Consider the following 18127-nt stretch of genomic DNA (forward strand, 5'->3'; position numbering starts at 1 on the left):
ATTCAACCACACACTGATCCAGGAATTGCTGGGGAGGTATTCTGCAGGTGGAGTCAGGTTCATAATTGGTTGACTTTCAGTGAGATTATACTTGATACTCCGAGGGGTCCTGGGTCCATCAGCTGAAATGCTTTAAGGGCAGAGCTGAGGCTTCCCTGCAGGAGAAATTTCACCTGTGGACGGCAACCCCCAGTCGGCTCTTGGGTTTCAGACTCACCCCCCCTGCCCCCAATCACATCAGCCAGTTCCTTGCCAGAAATTTGATAGCTCCTGCTGGTTCTGTTTCTCTAGTTGAACCTGACTGATACCACAGAACAAGTGAGGTCGCGGAGCTCAGGTGATCTGCCCAAGGTCGTGCGGCTGAGAATGGGAGCCCAGGCAATCTGACATAAACTGCCCCCCACGGTCCACACCCGATCATGGAAATCCATCTCATCCCTCCATTGCTGCCAGAGTCCTCATCCTCTCGTCACCTGTCTCCTCCCCCTTAACCGTCTCCACTCACCGGTCAGAAAAATCCTTCTGGGATCTAAGTCAGATTATGTGTCCCTTTCCTCAGAACCCCGTAGGGGCTCTTCATCTCACTCACAGTGAAAGCCAAAGCCCTTAAAATGGCTGGCAAGGCCCTACACGGTCTTTGCTGCTGCCCCAACCCCACTACATCGCTGCTTTGACCTCCCCTACGTTCCACCCAGCCACAGACCTCCCACCCCTGGGCCCTTGTACTGGCTGTGCCCTTGGTCTGGACTGCTCTTCCTCAGGTAACCATGCCACTTCCTTGCTTCCCTGTCCAACAGTACATTCTTGTCTGCACAGTTCATCACCCAGAGCGGACTGCAAACCCCTCGAGGGCAGAAAGGCACATTCCTGTAACGTCAACACTTTACACGGTACCGGCATACAGCTGGTGCTCAATAAGGTCAGCTGCAGTATCTGGTCTCCAAACAAGCTGCACTTGGTCCTGCTCCCCCATCTTTGCGCAAGTGCTGTCTCTTGATTAGCAAAGCCCCCGCTCCCCACCCCTAATCAGAAAAACTCCTCCTTTTCCCAGATAATGTTCCTGACTTGAGGCTGCAGCGACCTCTCTTTCCTGACCTGCAGTGTCATTCATGCACCCACGCCTTCTTCCATCCACCCTCCCATTCAACAAGCACCAGGGGACCCTGCTACTGGTGCGAGCCCTGCCGCGAGGTCTCTGCCTTCAAGGTGGTGGGACACAGATAACAAACAAGAAAACCCACAAGGTAAGAGTGCGGTTGGTGATGTACAAGAAGCAGGGGGACCTAAAGGGGCAGCTACACAGTGGAGGTAGGGGCAGCTTCTCTGAGGTGACAAGCAGAAATCTTAAGGAGCTAGCCATGTGGAGGAATGGGGAACAGTATTCAGGCAGAGGGAACAGCAAATGCAAAGACTGTGTGGAGAGAACGAACCTGAAATGTTTAAGGAATGGAAGGTAATGGGCGCAGCTGAGCAGAGTGCTGGGGTGGGAATGGGGGACGGGGATGAGGGCAGAGCCTGGGGCAGGGTGGCAGGCAGGGGCCAAAGCACACACGGCTCTGCAAGCCCGGGATAAGGAGTTTTTCTGGGTGGGATGGGAAAGCTTGGAATTTAGGCAGAAAAGCACATTATTTGATCCATGTGTGGAAGAGCTCACTCTAGCTGCGGTGTGGAGAGGCTGGGGTGGGAGCAGACAGGCTGAGGAGGAAGCTGGGGTCCTCCTGAGAGACGAAGGGAGCTTCCAACAGGTGTGACGGTGGAGGTGGGAGAAGGGGATGGATCTGGAGGTCAGGTGGGCAAGTGAGAGGAAGGGAGGAGTCAGGGATGACCTCTCGATGCTGGGCTTGAGCAACAGGGTGGATGGAGCAAGAAGGAAGCAGCAGGTTCTATGGAGGGAAGGAGCAGAAATAAATTTGAGGCTACACTGTCTTCGGGGTCTCAAGGTTGCCAGCCCTGCCTCCTCTGTGAGGCTGTCAGCCGCCTGAGAACTTTCTTCCTGTTGACTCCACCCTCCCCAGGCCTGCCTTGTAGTCTTGGCTCTGTGCTCAACAGGAGAGCCCTCCAAGAGATCCTCCAAGGATGAGCAGGGTCTTCGGGGACTAAAATGTGACAAGAAATGACCAGGGAACAAGCATTCATGTTCTCCATGCAAACATCCCTGACTGGAGCGACCTTGGGAAGCTTCATGCGCTTCATCACACAGCAGAGTGAAGCCCAAAATATGAACTCAAACCCTCACTTTGCCACAGACTCCGGGCAGCCACCCTCGGAGACACAGCTTCTCATCTGTGAAATGCGAATCCCACCAGCCACCATGCAACATGGCTCTGGGCAGCAAATAAAGAAATATATGTAAAGTTGCCAGCACATAGTAGATGCTCACTAAATAATAACAGTAGCTAGCACTTTGGGAGAACTGTCCAGGTTGTAGGCAGTGGTCTAAGCACACTTACATATAGAAGTTTATGTAATTTCATTATAACCATATGAGGTATGTATTAGTCAGGGTTCTCCAGAGAAACAGAACAGAATATTGAGAAAGAGAGAGCGAGAGAGCGAGCGAGAGAGCGAGCGAGAGAGCGAGCGAGAGCGAGAGAGCGAGAGAGCGAGAGAGCGAGAGAGAGAGGGAGGGGGAGAGAGAGAGGAACTGGCTCACGTGACTGGGGGGGCTTGGTGAGCCCACAGTCTGACGGTATAGGCTGACAGGCTGGAGACGCAAGGAAGAGTTGTCCAAAGGTGCTGGCAGAATTCCTTCTTGCTTGGGGGAGGTCAGTCTTTCTCTTAAGGTCTTCAACTGATCGGATGAGGCCAACCCACATTAGGGAGGGTAATCTGCTTTACTCAAAGTCCACTGATTTAAAAGTTAATCTCATTAAAAAAAAAAAGTCTTCACAGAAACATCCAGAAAAATGCTTGACAAAATATCTGGGCACAGCCAAGTCGACACATAAAATTAACCTTACCAGATGGGTAAGAATATTATCCCCAATTTACAGAAGGGAGGACAGGCACAGAGAGGGTAGGAAGTCTGCCCAAGGTCTGAAAAGCCAGACTCTGAACTCCTGCAGTCTGGCTACAGAGCTGGCACTTTTAACCATGACACTAAGTGGCCATTATCATAAGCACGCCAGCGTAAATTAAATTTTTCCATCCATCCCTTTCCTGGCTGGAGAGTGGAAGGCAGAGAAACTGGGGAAGCTTTCCCTGGATGGGGCCCTGTCTTGCTTAGGAAGCAGCACAGAACCTGAGCCTTAGAGATTGAGGGTGGGGCAGCTGGGAGGTTATGAGGCCCAGCCCTTGACTTTACAGTTGGAAACTGAGGCCTAGAGTAGAGAAGGGACTCACCCAGGGTCTCAGGGCTTCAGAAAGTAATGCTGATGACAATAAACTGACACTTCTACAGCAGTTATTTGGTCCTAGGGACTTTTCCATATTAACTTACTGAATCTTCTACATGTGAGGTAGAGACCATCATTATCTGTGTTTTTTTAGGAAGAGAAAACCGAGGCAGAGAGGTTATGAAAATTGCCTGAGGTCACACAGAGCCAGAATCTGAGCCCAGGGCTTCCCTGGTGGTACAGTGGTTAAGAATCTGCCTGCCAATGCAGGGGACACGGGTTCGAGCCCTGGTCCGGGAAGATCCCACGTGCCGCGGGGCAACTAAGCCCATGCGCCACAACTACTGAGCCTGTGCTCTAGAGCCCGCAAGCCACAACTACTGAGACTCTGCGCCACAACTTCTGAAGCCGGCGCGCCTAGAACCCGTGCTCCGCAACAAGAGAAGCCACTGCAATGAGAAGCCCACGCACCGCAACGAAGAGTAGCCCCCCTCGCTGCAACTAGAGAAAGCCTGCGTGCAGCAGCGAAGACCCAACGCAGCCAAAAATAAATACATTTATAAAAAAAGAATCTGAGCCCAGGCTCAGCCAGCCACTACACCTCTGAGGCCCAGGGCAAGTTTCTTGGGGAGAGGGGTGTGACAGAACGCAATCCCATGTTTGCCCCTCCTTCCAGTTCCCTCACCTATGGCTCTGGCTGCTAGTGACAGCTGAGGAGATGCTGCAATTCCTCAAGTTCATGAGGCAGCCTCACCCCCCTGTTCATGGAGGAAATGCTGTTCTGCACCAGGGGTGGGCGTACCTGAAGCACCCCTCCCCAGGTGACAGGCATGTGTGCACACGCAGTCTCATCCCACAGCTAGACACAAACACATGCCAACCCACAACTGGATACATCCCAACACACTGGCACACACACCCAAACAAGTAAACATACCCTCAAGAGCACACAACTGTGAAGCCCCACATGAACACACACAACCCCATGTACACACGTGCCCCCCATATGTAAACCAGGACACATCTTTCCTCATCCCAGTGAATATATAAGCAAGCACTTATACACACAAAACATACGGACCCACACTCAGAAACGCACCATGCAATCACAACTATCCCAATTCACAGCTCATCCATCACACACAGGCACACATACCTCTTCTGATCTACAGTTCAAAGCACCTGGACACAAGTATCTCCCTACAACGTGAGCCATTAATGTAAGCCACCTGTTCATACACACTTCCCACATCCCCAAGGCTAGAGCCTCAGATGGTTGCGCACCCCCATAACTCACCACCCCCATAAATACGGACAACACACAAGCCCACACAGATCGCTGCATTCCCTTCCCCGCCCCAACTCCCAGTACACACAGCCCTAAGTACAAGGGACCACCCTCTCCCAATTAACTGCACCCCGCCCACGTGCTGGTATTTGCCTAGTCCCTCCTCCCCCACCCAGAGAGAATCCTCTGACCCCAGCCGACTGCGCCCAGCACACAGCGTCCAGCGTCCAAGGACCTGCCCCGACGCTCCCTGTCTCCACCCCCTTCGCAAACTCGGAGTGAGCCCGGCACCTGCCGGGGCCGATGCCAGGGTGGGTCAGTGCCCTCCCATCGGGTGTCTCTGAGGGCCACCACGCAGAGCCTCCACCCCGGCAGCGTGGAGAACGCGCTCAGAGTTGGGGAAGGAGGGGAAGGTCTGCGCTGCAGCCGTTAAAAACCCAGTCTCTCCAGCACGATTCCCCTCCCTTCGGTCCTGGATCTCACCTTCCCCCGGCGAAAACCCAGCATCGCGTCTCTATTAACCCTTCCATCGCTGCCGCACCGCAGGAAGGACCGAGGGAGAAACCACAGCGGTGCCCAGGAGTTGGCCCCGCAGACTCAGGAGGAGGATCCGGCTGCACACGTCGCGGGGGCTTAGGCCCTTCACAGGCATCCCCACACTCCCCATGCACCCGCTCCCACCCCCACTGGGAGAGCCCGAGGGACGCGGTGGGGGGAGGAGGCGCGAGTACCAGAGGTCTTAGGGGGCGTGGACTGAGGAGGGGGCCAACCACAGGGAGTACCCTGGCCCACAGGACCACAGGGCAGGCGGGCGAGGACAAGCCCCCAGAAAGTCCTCCGCAGGGTCGGAGCGGCGCGTGCACGAAGCGGGAGGGGAGGTTGGAGGGAAGAACGCCCGGAGGCTCCCTTACCTGATTTCCTCTTGGAACTGCCATAGTCCCTGAAAAAGAAGCAACAACAGACAGACATGGTTAGGGTCGTGCGGAGGCGCGCAGCCGCTGGGCTGCAGGGCTGCGGCTGCCGGGCACCCACGGGCCGGATGCTCATGTGATGCCGGCGGCCGGCGAGCCGCGCGCTCCGCAGCGGCACGCACTGCGCGCCGCGCCTGCCCGCGGGTCCCAGCCAGCCCGGCCTCCAGGCGCGGTCCGCCTGCCCCTCCACGCCCCTCCCCGCCGCCCGCAGCGAGCACCCCTGCCCCGCCCCGCCCCGGCCCAACTGGATGGGCTCGGTGGGCAGCTCGTGCCCTTTCCCAGGCACCTTCCCCCGTCCGTCTTCCGATGGGGGAGGGGGAGGCACGCTCCCACCCACTTCGTTAACAGGGAAACTGAGGCCCCGGGGGTGGTCGCTAGAACCCAGGCCCTGCCCCGCGCCGGGAGCCCGCTCCCCTCCCCTGCAGCGCTTCCCCTCCCAGGTGTTTACATTGCCTGCTCTTGCCCACTCAGCCTTTAACGTCACAAATGTCACCTCCTCAACCTGTCTTCCCCGACATCCTCCCCCTGCTGGCCTCTGCGTAATTACAGATTTGTACGACCCTTTGATTAAAGCCTGCCCCCATCCTAGACCCAAGGCTCCGTGAGGTCACACTGTGGCTTGTTTCCTCCCACTGCATCCCTTGGCCTGGCATAAGCGATGGTTAAATAGGGGCTGTAGGTTGAATGTTGACCAGAAAAGCTCAGGCTGGGAACCTGGGATTCAGTAGGGGTGAGGCAGAGCATACTGCATGGACAGGAACGAAGGTGGAGCTTCTGAGTAAGTGAGCACTGGATTCAAAGCCTGTCACTGACAGGAACTGTTTGGTGACCTGAGGCACTTGACAGCTTTACCTGCCCTGAGCTGCCCCAGCCTGGAGCCTTCCCTGCCCTGCAGCAAGGATTTAACCCAGACTCAGCAGCAGGCTACTTCCCCAATCCTGCCCCCACTGGCCTCCTGCCCTTGCCCCTGCCTTTGGCCCCTCCCAGCACCCCTTCATCCACCAATCCTCAGGGGAGCCTCTACGACGCTGGAGGTCTGTTAAGTGCTCAGGTGGGGCTGGCTGGTGATCAATGTGGAGACCAGAGGAAATGCCTCCCGTTTCCCCTGGGATCAAAGAAAATATGCCAACTGGCCAGCTAGGTCTGCCGGCTGGAAAGAGGGGGTCTCTTGGAGGAAAGGGCAGCAGGTTCACAGGGAAGGGAGTCACCCTCATGGACACTCACTGAGATTCTGATCCTATGGATCTGGGGGATGGCCTGGGCTTTGGGGGCATTTGTTAAGCTCCAAGGTGATCTGCCTCCACAGCCAAGGATGAGGGGATCCCCCTCTCCGAGGCGTCTATGTTTCCCAAAGTTTGGACTCAGAAACCAGTGAGTCGGGGCTTCCCTGGTGGCGCAGTGGTTGGGAGTCTGCCTGCCAATGCAGGGGACACGGGTTCAAGCCCTGGTCTGGGAGGATCCCACGTGCCGTGGAACGGCTGGGCCCGTGAGCCACAATTACTGAGCCTGCGCGTCTGCAGCCTGTGCTCCGCAACAAAAGAGGCCGCGATAGCGAGAGGCCTGCGCACCGCGATGAAGAGTGGCCCCCGCTTGCCACAACTAGAGAAAGCCCTCGCACAGAAACGAAGACCCAACACAGCCAAAAATAAATAAATACATTTAAGTCCATCATCGTCTTATCTAAAAGAAAAAAAAAAAAAAAAAGAAACCAGTGAGTCGGAATGCTGGGGCTGAGGCCCGGAACGTGCATTTCTGATACCTTCCCCTTACCAGCCCTCCTGTTTGAGACCCTACTTGGTATTTCAAGCCTCTTTCAATCCTCACATCCACACTATGGAGGTCCTATCATCCCCGTTTTATGGATGAGGAAACAGAGGTTCAGCCACTGCCCAAGGTCACCCAAGCTGGGCAAGGGCTGTGGTTTACAAGCCCACCTGCCTGAATGATACTGTAACAAGGATGGGGGGAAAGGGAAACCTGTTGAATCTGCTGCCTCCAAAAGGCAGGTGGGAGAGTTCCCATCTGCCCCCATCCTCGACCTGGCAGTCCAGGAAAGCCTGAGCCAGGGTCACCTCCCTGGGGCAGAAGGGAGGTGGGGAGAGACCGTCCGGAGTGCCTGGCTGTGCCGGTTGAAGCTCTACTGTGGGGAGAATTCCCAGTGAGGAGGAGGAGAACATTGTATGGAGGCTACGTCCTGCCTAGCAGACTTGCATCTCCCAAGGAGAGAATTTGTTTCTCAGGCTTTTTTGCAGAGTGGGGCCTGGGGAAGGGCAGAGAGTGGAGGGCCAGGGGGAACTGCCCTCCGCTGCTCCACCATTTTCCTTCTGGTCTTGCAGGAGAAGCCTCTGGGCCGGGGACCACAATGGCTCACTGGCCCAACCCCTGGCTGCCAGCAGTCCAGACGGGGGGTGGCTTCCTCGCAGTGATGGCCATCTTCTCCCCCTGTTTGTACAGCTGCAGCTGCCCAGGATTCTCTTTGAGCTTGTCAACAGCCCCAGAGGGGAGATGGGCAGGTCATTACCGTGTGACAGGGAAGCCCGCTGAGGCTGAGGAGTAGGCAAGGGACACAGTTCACAGGGGCCGAGGGCCCGCTCTGTGCCAGGCCCCGTCAGGGACTCTCGACCTGGTCATTCAACAGGATCACCTGGAGAGCCAGTTACAAATTCAGACGTGGGGCCCCATCGCGACCTGACCTAACACAGTGTCTGCATCTACCCGCTGGGGGTCCCGAGGCTGGGCCAGTGTCGGCTGAGAACCTGCGGCCCAGCAGAGTCTCTGCCCAGTCACTACAACCCTGACAGGTAGGCAGGAGTTGTACCAAGGGCCGTTGCAGTCACTGTACCATAATCTCCAGCAGGACCCCAGCCACGCCTAAGAAACATTTACGCTCAGTAAGCACAATGAACTTGAGCTTCCAGACAAATCTCCTGGCCGGCCTCTTCCTCAACCAGAGCACGAGCCCTTCCCACCAAGGACTTCTGGATCCTGTGGTCTCCTTGTTTTGCAGGTGAGGACAGCAAAGCTTAGACAACCTGTTCAAGGTCACACAGTGAGTAGGTGAGGCTGCGATTGGGTGGCCGAGGACCCAGGCCTTGCTCTGGGGTTCAAGACCAAACCCCAAATGCTGCACCCAGTGGGTGCAGGGGAGGGAGGGCAACGCAAGGCCCGGGGGGCCCTGAGAAGCACATGGGTTAAGGGAGTGGAGGCTGAGGCCCTGGCAGGGGGGGTGCCAGGCTGGGACTGGATGGTCGGAATGGCAGGCATAGGAATCCTTCACACAGCATCTGGCCTCCAGCCCGAGCAGGCGCGGCCCTAATAGGAAACCTCTTGTAGGTTTCCATTGGGCACCTTTTAGCAAAGCCACTGCGTATTTTTAGCCGCTGAATATGAGAAGCAGCTTAGGTATCCAGTGGCTGGGACTCCCCCATCCCTCACATACCAGGGCATGGTGAGGGGGAAAGGCAGGGCTCTCCCTTCTGGCATGTCCACCTCCCGCTGCCCTGCAATCAGTCCTGGCCTGGGCAGGACAGCAGGCCCTCTGTCAGAGTCCAGTTCCTGAACCACCCAAGACCCCCTTCCCACCTCTGCTCCTTGCTCAGTTCTTGCCTGGAGGTGGTGCTGACAGCCCCTATACTGCTGGTGATTCCACTCCTGGTAGGTCACGGTGTAGCCTGCTTGCGACTTGCTGCTGAATCACTATCTCCCGGGGAGTCACAGGAAGGAGAAAGGGAGGGGAGGCGAGGGCTAGCGTCTCCCTCTAGTGCTACCAGAAGCTAATGTAATTAGAAAGGCCTCCCAGGCTGTCCTGACACAGCTCCATCAGGCCACTCAGCCTTCTCTGCAACTGGTCCGGGGGTGACCAAGACCACAGTGACCAACCCTCCTGGGCAAACTGGGACATGGGACTTTCAGGGCTCAAACTGGGAAGGTCACAGACAAACCAGGATAGTTGGTCATCAGATGGTCCACAGGTCAGGCCTGGCTGGGGGAAAGGGACGGGGTTCCTCCAACCCAGCATCACACCCTTCCCCCATTTAAACAGGGACTCCTGAGGCCTCCCCATCCCCCACGTGATATAAACAGTTCATCTCTTGGCAGGGTGAGGACAGGTGCTGGAAGCAGACAGCCTCCAGTTCAACTCTCTGCTACTTGCTAGCTGGGTGGTCATCTTGAGCTACTCCCTTTACCTCTCGAGCCTCTATTTCTCTGTCTGTAGAAAGAGGATAATAACTCTACCAACCCATTAGGATTTGGGGGAGATGAAACATACAGCACTCATAAAGGGGGTTCACATAGTGCCCAGCACAGAAAATGCTATAGAAATTATTATTCTTTCACACCTGGACCAGACCCCATCTCTGTTGTTACCCAAATGCCAAAGGCCCGTTTGAACTCGGACCCTGCAGAACTCCCTAAAACCAAAGGAAGGGGCTTCTTCTTAAGGACCCCACCATGATGCTGGCAGCAGAGTGCCACACAGGGGCAAGTCCAGCCCCCCTATGCAGAGTTTTGGGCTTTCAGACACCAAACCAGCATGGGTCTCTGTCTAGTGCCGTCCACCCAGGGAAAGCCTGTTTGTGCACACAATGTTAGAACAGGGCTCATCTGGAAACAATCATGTTTTCAGGGTGACACTGACCCACAGGAACTGGCAAGCTCTGGACTCATTTATTGGGATTCGTTTAACCTCCAAGGAGCGGCAAATGCTCAGAGCCCCGAACCAAGAGATGTTCATGCTAATGGCACCCAGAAAGGTCAGCTTCCCTTTTATTTTTTTCCCTTTCTTTTCTCTTGGTGAGACATGCTGTGCTCCTTCCCCGGACATTCCAGTGAAGGGGCTGGTGCTGGAGACAGAAAAGAGGGAGAGGCTGGAGGGGACAGGAAAGGCATTTAACAGTTCCTGTGTCTGGACCACCTGTTTTTACACATGCTTCCCCTCTCTCTGCCCTTTCTTGAACAGACATTTGCCCTTCAGTGCTCTGAAGTAGGCAGAGGTGGTGTTAACCCATTTTATGGATGAGGAGACTGAGGTCCTGATGGCTTAAGTGGCTTGCCCAGGCTTGTGAAGCTCCACTGACATCCTGACCCAGAGGGCTCCCCACGCCGAGGTCCACCAGGGAATGGGCTGCAAGGAGAGGACGCACAGGCTGGAGAGGCAGGCTCTCACTGGGGAAAGGAGGTGGCCATCCTGCGGGTCACGGTTCCCGGAGTGAGAGGAAAGCCAGGAAGACCCCCTGAGGCAGGGGAGAGACCAGGAAAGGAAGCCCAGTCTGGCCGGGCTGCTCTGTGGAAGGAGGCTGAGTCCTCACGTGGAATTCTGGGTGCTACAGGGCCATGCCCTCCGCTGCCTGCCGTCCCTCTCCCCCGCACTGTCATTCCCATCAGTGAGTGTCCTGGCAGAAGAGGACAGGCACGCACTGCCAGCTTGATGTTCTCACCCTCCTGTCTGCTGGCTGACATTGGCTGCTTGGCCCGGGATGCCTGTCTGCAGGGCTGCGGCCGCTGGGAACCGCGGGTTGCCAGATGGCTGTGGGTGACCTTGAGAGCCAAGTGGTCTTGGGGGCGTGGGCGGTACCTAAAATATGGGGGCTGGGGGCGATGGTATGCAACCTTGGCCAGGAGAGTGATGTGGAGCCCTTCACATAGTGATGCAGTGATGGTTTTGACTGCTGTTATCAACCAATAAGCACTTTCTAGCTCTTGCTGGAGGCTGCCTCGTGAGGGCCTGTGCAGGCAGGCATGGGAGAAACGTGACATGCCGAAGGCCTGCAAGTTTGGGGTTAAATTAGGGGATGAAACTACATAGCACAGTGAGAAAGATAACATTCTGAGATAATCTATGCTGAGAGTCACAGGAGAGGTTACACTCCAGGTGCAGAGAAGAGAGAGATCCCAGGGCTGCAGGACATGCAAGTTGGCTTCCTAGAGGAGGAAGCCTTGAGCTGAGCCTTGAAGGATCACAGAGGGGTTTGGGTCCATGGAGAGGGTAGAGAGGGGAAAGTTCTAGAAGCAGGAACAAGTAGCTCCAAAGAGGAGGAGTTGAACTACTGGGGAGCGTTGGTGAGCAGAGGGACAGGCAGGGAAAGGCCAGGCTGGGGGGGGAGGGGGGAAGGGGGAGGGCTTTGATGTCCTGCTGTGAAATCTGGACGTTTTCAGAATTAGGGAGTGATGGGGTCAGAGCCTGGCTGGAGAAAGGTTTTTTTGTTAAGAGGTGAGATGGACAGCTAGGGGGGCAGGGCAGGAGAGAGGCTGTGACAACTCTGAGCCTGCAATGTCAACAGAGCCACCAGGGTTCTGGGGTGGACCTGCGCAAGTCACTTCAAACTAGTGCTTTCTGAATGCCAGGCTGTGACCCATTAGTGAGTTCTGAAATCAGCTTGGTGGGTTCCAACAAGCATTTTTAACAGGTAGAAGGAACAAAATGATCAAGTCACCCATGATTAAGTTTAAATACTGTTTTGTGAAACTTGGGTTTCTGATGTCTATCTGCTTATCTACCTGTCTGTCTGTATTGGGTTGTGATGTGAAATTTCTCACCATGGCAGCAAAAGGTTTAGAAACACCAACAAACTCTCGAGCCCTCAGTTTCCCCATCCCTATGAGGGGGCCCCTCTGAGTGTCCTCACAGGCTGTTCACTCTCTGTGAAACCAAAACAGTGAGACAGCATGTCGCTCCAGAAGCCGAGCAGGGAGGCTCTGAGGGCAGGGGCTTCAGGTGGGCTGAGGGCGGGAGAATCTGGAGCAGTTTTCCACCCCCCTTAGCCCCTAGCTGGGTTTTTGTTCTGGCTTTTGAGAGCCTTTGCACGGAATGGTCTCAAGGGGCAGCAACCTCTAGGGAAGACAGACAGAGGGGGCATGAATCTGTTCTTTGCCCTTATTTGTGCCCTGATCTAAATTGTGGCACTGAGGGCCCTTGTGTCCAACAAGAATCCGTCCTTTCTCCGCAGGGGCTGTTTTCTCCAGGGTTCTGAGAATGGGCCCCATTGTGACCATGTGGACAGTCCAGAGAGGCCGGAATTCCTGCCCCGGGCGAAAAAGCTGAATTCCTGGGGAGGAAAGCGTTTCCTCCCGCCTCCCGTGCACCCCCGAAGCTGTGTCCCAGGGAGGCCCAAGCCAGGGTGATCACAGACCCAGAAACCTCCCAGGCCTCGTGCTGGTCTCCTGAACATCCCAGAGGGTCTCTGCTGCTGCTCCGTCCACAGCAAAAGGACAAAGCTCCGTCTGTCTGTCTGTCTCCTCACCATGACTGGACTCACCACTATGGCAAAGGTCCTGAGCACGTCTCCAGCCCGGGGATGGCTCCACCGTGTCCAGGCCTCCAGCAGAGGGTTAAGAGTGTGAGCGGGGTCGAGCCTGCTTCAGCCACTTACCACTTTGTGACAGAGGCAAGTTTCTTAACCTCTCTGTACCTTCATTTGTCAAAGGGATAAAATTAGTTCCTACCTTTGCTGTTGTTGTGGGGTTTACCTGGGATAACGCGCGAAGCTCTTAGAATGGCATCGGGCACGTGGAGAGGCTCCCTGGCCAACAGCCTGGGTTCCCAAAAGGGGCTAGGTTTGGAGCGTGGACAGCAGCCAGAGTGGGGGAAGTGTTGACTGGCCCCTCACCAGCATAGTTTCATAAAACCCTTGCTCTCTTGCCTGGGGTGCCAGCTCAGGCCTGGGTTCCCACCTGTGTGCTCCAAGGCATCCCACCCAGATGTGGCTGACAAGCAGTCCAGGAAGGAGAGGGAAGGTGGGGAACCGTGGAAAGGGGAGTGACAAAGTGCCGTGATGGGGTTCCCCCGTGAAATCCCCGGAGAGAAGGGCAAGGAGGCTGTTCCAGGTTTGGAGGCCTTCCCTGTCTCTCTCCAAGTGCATTTGTCTGTCCGTCCGTCCATGCATCCATGCATCCATCCGTGTCTTAACTGAGGGTCTGCTGTAGAACCAGCCTTGTGTCTGGGCAGAAGTGGTGGGAAACACAGTTCTGCTCTCACACAGCACACTGTCTAGTTGGAGACACAAGACAAACACCCAGAAGAAGAAAATATACAAGTCACCTTGTGATCAGGTACCCCAAAGCCTGGTCAAAAGGATATGTTGTAGAGGCATTCCCCAGAAGGGGTGGTCAGAGTGGTCTGGGGTGGTTGGAGAGGGCTGCCTGGAAGCGGGGGGTGGTGGTGCAGCAGACCTACCCTTGAAAGGTGGATATTTAGAAAAAGCAGAGGCAGGAAGGAGAGTTGGGATGGAAGGGATGATGTGAGCAAAGGTGCAGGGGCAGGAATGAATGCGGGATGGTGTGTGTGTGTGTGTGTGTGTGTGTGTGTGTGTGTGTGTGTGTGTGTGATGCCTCCAGGAGGCTGTATGCCTCGGGGGGACAGGACATGCAGCTGGGGCTGGACTGCAAGCAAAGGAAAATGGCTCAGATTTTAGAAGGAGAAACCCAGTGGCGATGGTTGTGACTAAAGATTTTCCCCCGGAAAGTGGCAACACCAGCTCTGTGACTGAGAATCAGGTTCCCACCTGGTTCTGGTTTTCCCTGTTCAGGGCGCAGGATGGGGACTTGTTTCAGGAGACAGAAGACTGCTTTGCTCCCCAAGCTACAGTGGCCCTGTCTGCAGAGGTGTGTCTCATCTGTGTGTGTGTGTGTGTGTGTGTGTGTGTGTGTGTGTGTGTGTGTGTGTGTGTGTGTGTATGACATACACCAGGGTCCTACTGCTGAGTAGACCTCCAGCTTGCTTCTTGGCTGTGGGCCTGACACTCCCCAGCCCTGGCCTAATTTTGAGCTGGGGTTGGAAAGTTGGGAGCTTGGGCCAATGGCTTCCTGCTTCCCACGGAGGCCCAGGAGCCCGTCCAAGGCCCAGCTGTGCTTGTTCCTACCTCAGCCTCTGTGGGAAAGTGTGCTCAGAGCATGGCCCCAAGCTTCTCCCAGGCGCCTAGCCCACTTGCACTGCCTGGGAGGGCCTGGGCTCTTGGAGCTTGTGTGGTCGCCTGTGACAGCGAGAGAACCGTCTCCCAGATTTTCCCAAACTCTACATCACAAATGCGTAAACACTGAGCACCCAGAAAGGCCAGGCCCCTTGACACCTGCTTTATGTCGTCTCTGACGCAGGTGCCTTAGGCCCATTTTACAGATGAGGCTTAGACAGGTTAAGTAACTTGCCTGGTGCCACACAGCTAGCAATGAGAAAGCAAGGCTGCAAACTCAGGGTTATCTGCACTTATGGCCACCACACGCACCCTCCCGCCCTCTCTAGTGTCTCACAACATTCTAAGGCCTGGGGAGGGGCACCTTGTCTAGAAAGCCCACTGATTTTGACCTCCAATGGCACTGAGTGTCCCAGTTTGGCCCCCAGCACCTTGTAGTGCCCTACCTGGAGCTGCCCAATAGAATTCTCTGTGATCATCGGCGGAAATGGCCTCTATCTGCACTGTCCAGTGTGGTGGCCACCAGCTACTGTGGCTGTCAAGCACTTAAGAGATGACTAGTGTGACCCAAGACCCCCACCAGGGATTGAACCCAGGCCCCGGCAGTGAAAGCCCAGAATCCTAACCACTAGGCCACCAGGGCACTCCCCAAGAACTAAATTTTTAATCTTAATTAAAATTGTAATGTAAATCGCCACAGTGTACTCGGCAGCGCGGCCTAGACCAATGGCCCGAATCAGGCACTGGCAGGTCGATTTATCTGGCTCACATGGGGATGTGCGTGTAGCTGCCTGGGTTAAAATCCCAGCTCTGCCAGACAGACTTAGGGTCTCTCTGTCTTCATTTCCACTCTGCATTTCCACCCATCTAATTGGATTGCTGCAGGATAAAACAAGTTAACACGTAGTAAGTACCTGGTGCACAGCGAGGCTCAATAAAGGTGAGCCTCTAGCTCACGCCTCCATCCCTCACTGCAGTCATGGGGCTCTGCACAGCCCCAGCAGTTAACCCTGGTGAGGGTTGGCGGGGGGGCTTCTGGAGGAGCATCTCGGGAAGGATGTGGGGAGACTGGCCTGGCTGGCCCCAGTGGGGAGGGCCAAGGCTTGGGATATCGACTAGAGATGAGAAGAAACCCAGGCTCAGAGGTGTAAAGCCACTTCACCAAGACCATGTGCAGGGGGGGCAGAGCCGAGCAGTTCAAGCCCCATCTAAATGGCTGTATTCCTTTCATGTGCCCCAGGAATCCTCGTGGCTGCCAGGCTTCCCGGGGGCCTTGGCCCCATTGATCCCAGGCGGAAGGAGTGACAGCCAAGCCTGGATCCCCCTCACTGCCGGACCAAGTGGCCAACAGAGTGAAGCTGCTCCATGAAGGGGCAAGTGGCTACTGCACTCCATGCAGCAGCAGGAAATACAGGGCAGAGGGGCTCTCTGACCAGGCCAGTGTACCCAGCGAACTTGCGGTGCTCCCAGGCCAGCCTGGGCCCAGGGCAGCTGGAGGCTTCCCAAGGGTCTGCCAACTGGCACCCTGAGCAGCACGTGAGAGACAGGGTCTAAGGGGGGTCCTCAAAGACTGAGCCACCCAGCGTGGGGTTCACGAGACGTGGGGGATGGCAGTCCTCTCTGTGCCTCAGTTTCCTTGACCGAAATAATCAGGGCATTAGACTGGGCCCCATGTGACTTTTGCAAAGAGGCTTCCAGCTCCAGGCCCCAGGTAGGCCTGCGTCCTACTTGCTGCAGGCGGGGCAGCCTGGGAGCCCTGGGTAACAGCTTCCTGCCCCAGCCCTCCTCTAAGCAGCCTTCCTGCCAGCACTGGACCTGCTCTCTCTCCTCTGGGTCAGCCTGGCTCCAACTACAGCGAAGTCACTGTTTACCAGGACACCCATTACAGATCCCAGCGGGCCAGCCCTGGGCCACTGCCTTCAGGCTCTGCCGTGTAATGACGTCACCAAGAAGTTCCCAGAGGCCCTGGAGCAGGCGTGAGCCCTTGGACCCCAGAGCATGGTGGGAACTGGGGGCGGGGTCATGGAGGGAGTGGGCCAGGCCACCACACCCTGACTGTGCCCTCCTTTTCCAAAGCTGGGGGGGGCCTGAGGCATGCTACTATTATTGCTACTGCTATTGTTATTATCACTAATATCAGAACTGACAAGAATGGTGTCTTTTTTCAAGCATTTACATTATGCTGGGGACCAAACTAAGCCCTTGACACGTATCAGCTCATCTTATCCTCATAACATTCCTATGTAGTAAGTTCTCTTATTTTCCCCATTTTACAGAAGAGCAATAGAGGACCAGAGAGGGCATGTCACTTGCCCAAAGAAACACAGCATGTGAGCCCAAACTGCCTTAGTCTAGCGCTCAAATCATTTACCATCTTGTGGCTGATAAGGACACCTGTAAAGTTCAGACAGTTAAGCTAAATTAGGAGTAGGCGGGAAAGAGGAAGATAAAACAAAGGCAAAGACTCAGGGCCAGAAATACCCAAAGGACACTGAGTTCTAGACACTTCCTTTTCACAGCACCAGCTCTGGTGTGAGCACAGCTGCGGGAAAGAGGAAGCCTGGCTGTGACACGTGGCAAGTGTCCACGACCACCTGTGCTTAGAGGCACTGTGGCTTCTGGTTCTAACGGCCCCTCGTCCAGAGCGTCGAGGCCGCTGTGTCTCCTGGCTGCTTCTCGGAGGCTCTGCAGCTGAAGTGACCCTTCACGGGTCTGCAGCCCGAGGACGGCCCGGCTTTGTCCGGGGCAGGTTTACAGTCTCCAGAGAGGCTGTCTCTCCCAGGGGAGTTTTCATAAATTCTGGGGACAGTGACGCTGGGTTGATGCTGTCCTGGGCTCTGCCTCCCTCTGACTTTCTCTCCTTCCCTTCCTTCAGCTCCTAGCCCAGTGCTGACCCCCAACACCCGCAAACCGGGCCTGCCACAGCACCCTGTCTTTTCCTTCGTAGCTCTTACTATTGCGTCTTTGCTGCTTCCTCCTCTCCACTGTGGGCTCCGTGAGGCAGGAACTGTGATGTCTCCCCAGGCCTCGCATAGGGCTGGGCACCACTGGTGTTTGCTGAGCGAGTGCACGAAAGCCCTGACTCCTGGCAACCAGGCTCAGGGCTGCCAGGTGGTCCCAAGGGGCTGGCCAGAACGGCGGTGTTATCCTGAGCTGTCCCCCAGGCAGCCCTCCCCTCCTTTCCCCGTCAGTAAAGCCCAGTGGAAATGCCACTTCCTCCAGGAGGTCTTCCCTGATAATTATAGATGGGTCAGCAAGTGCAGGTGCTAATTTGTGTAAAATATGAGAAGGCTCGAGCAGTCTCGATGCGCAGAGTCCACTCTCATGACTCGGTGCATTCCCTGTCCATTTGTGAGGATGGCCTGGGTCTCCTGTGCTCCATCCTCTGTCTGGTACATCACCCTGGCAAGTGTGTCTCTCTGCTCCCCCAGCTGGACCACAGTGCCTTACTGCCTCCTTTGCCCGTGTCCCCTGTGGGCCCAAGTCTGAGAACAAGGGCACGTGTGTGCTCAGGAGGTGTTGACTATGTGCCGGGCACAGCGAGATGTGGCTTCGTATATATTACTGCAATTCTCTTGACCACTCCAAAAAGAAGGTGCTATCATTATCCCCATTTTTCAGATGGGG

At 55.8% G+C, this 18127-nt stretch overlaps 1 protein-coding gene across 4 annotated transcripts in view; it reads right to left on the reverse strand.

Moving 5' to 3' along the window:
- SH3PXD2A (SH3 and PX domains 2A) overlaps window positions 1-18127 on the reverse strand; it is a gene marked incomplete at its 5' end in the record, with an annotated part of 237019 nt that overhangs the window by 74351 nt on the left and 144541 nt on the right. For 3 of the 4 annotated variants that reach the window (XM_079715283.1, XM_079715284.1, XM_079715282.1), the window contains one exon: window positions 5535-5563. In XM_079715283.1, the coding sequence (XP_079571409.1) occupies window positions 5535-5563 (29 nt within the window). Of the gene's footprint in view, window positions 1-5534; window positions 5593-18127 lie in introns of those variants that run through there. The other variant, XM_079715285.1, reaches the window with a different exon arrangement.

The sequence above is a fragment of the Hyperoodon ampullatus genome (assembly GCF_949752795.1).
Source record: "Hyperoodon ampullatus genome assembly, chromosome: 1".
NCBI classification, from domain to species: domain Eukaryota; kingdom Metazoa; phylum Chordata; class Mammalia; order Artiodactyla; family Ziphiidae; genus Hyperoodon; species Hyperoodon ampullatus.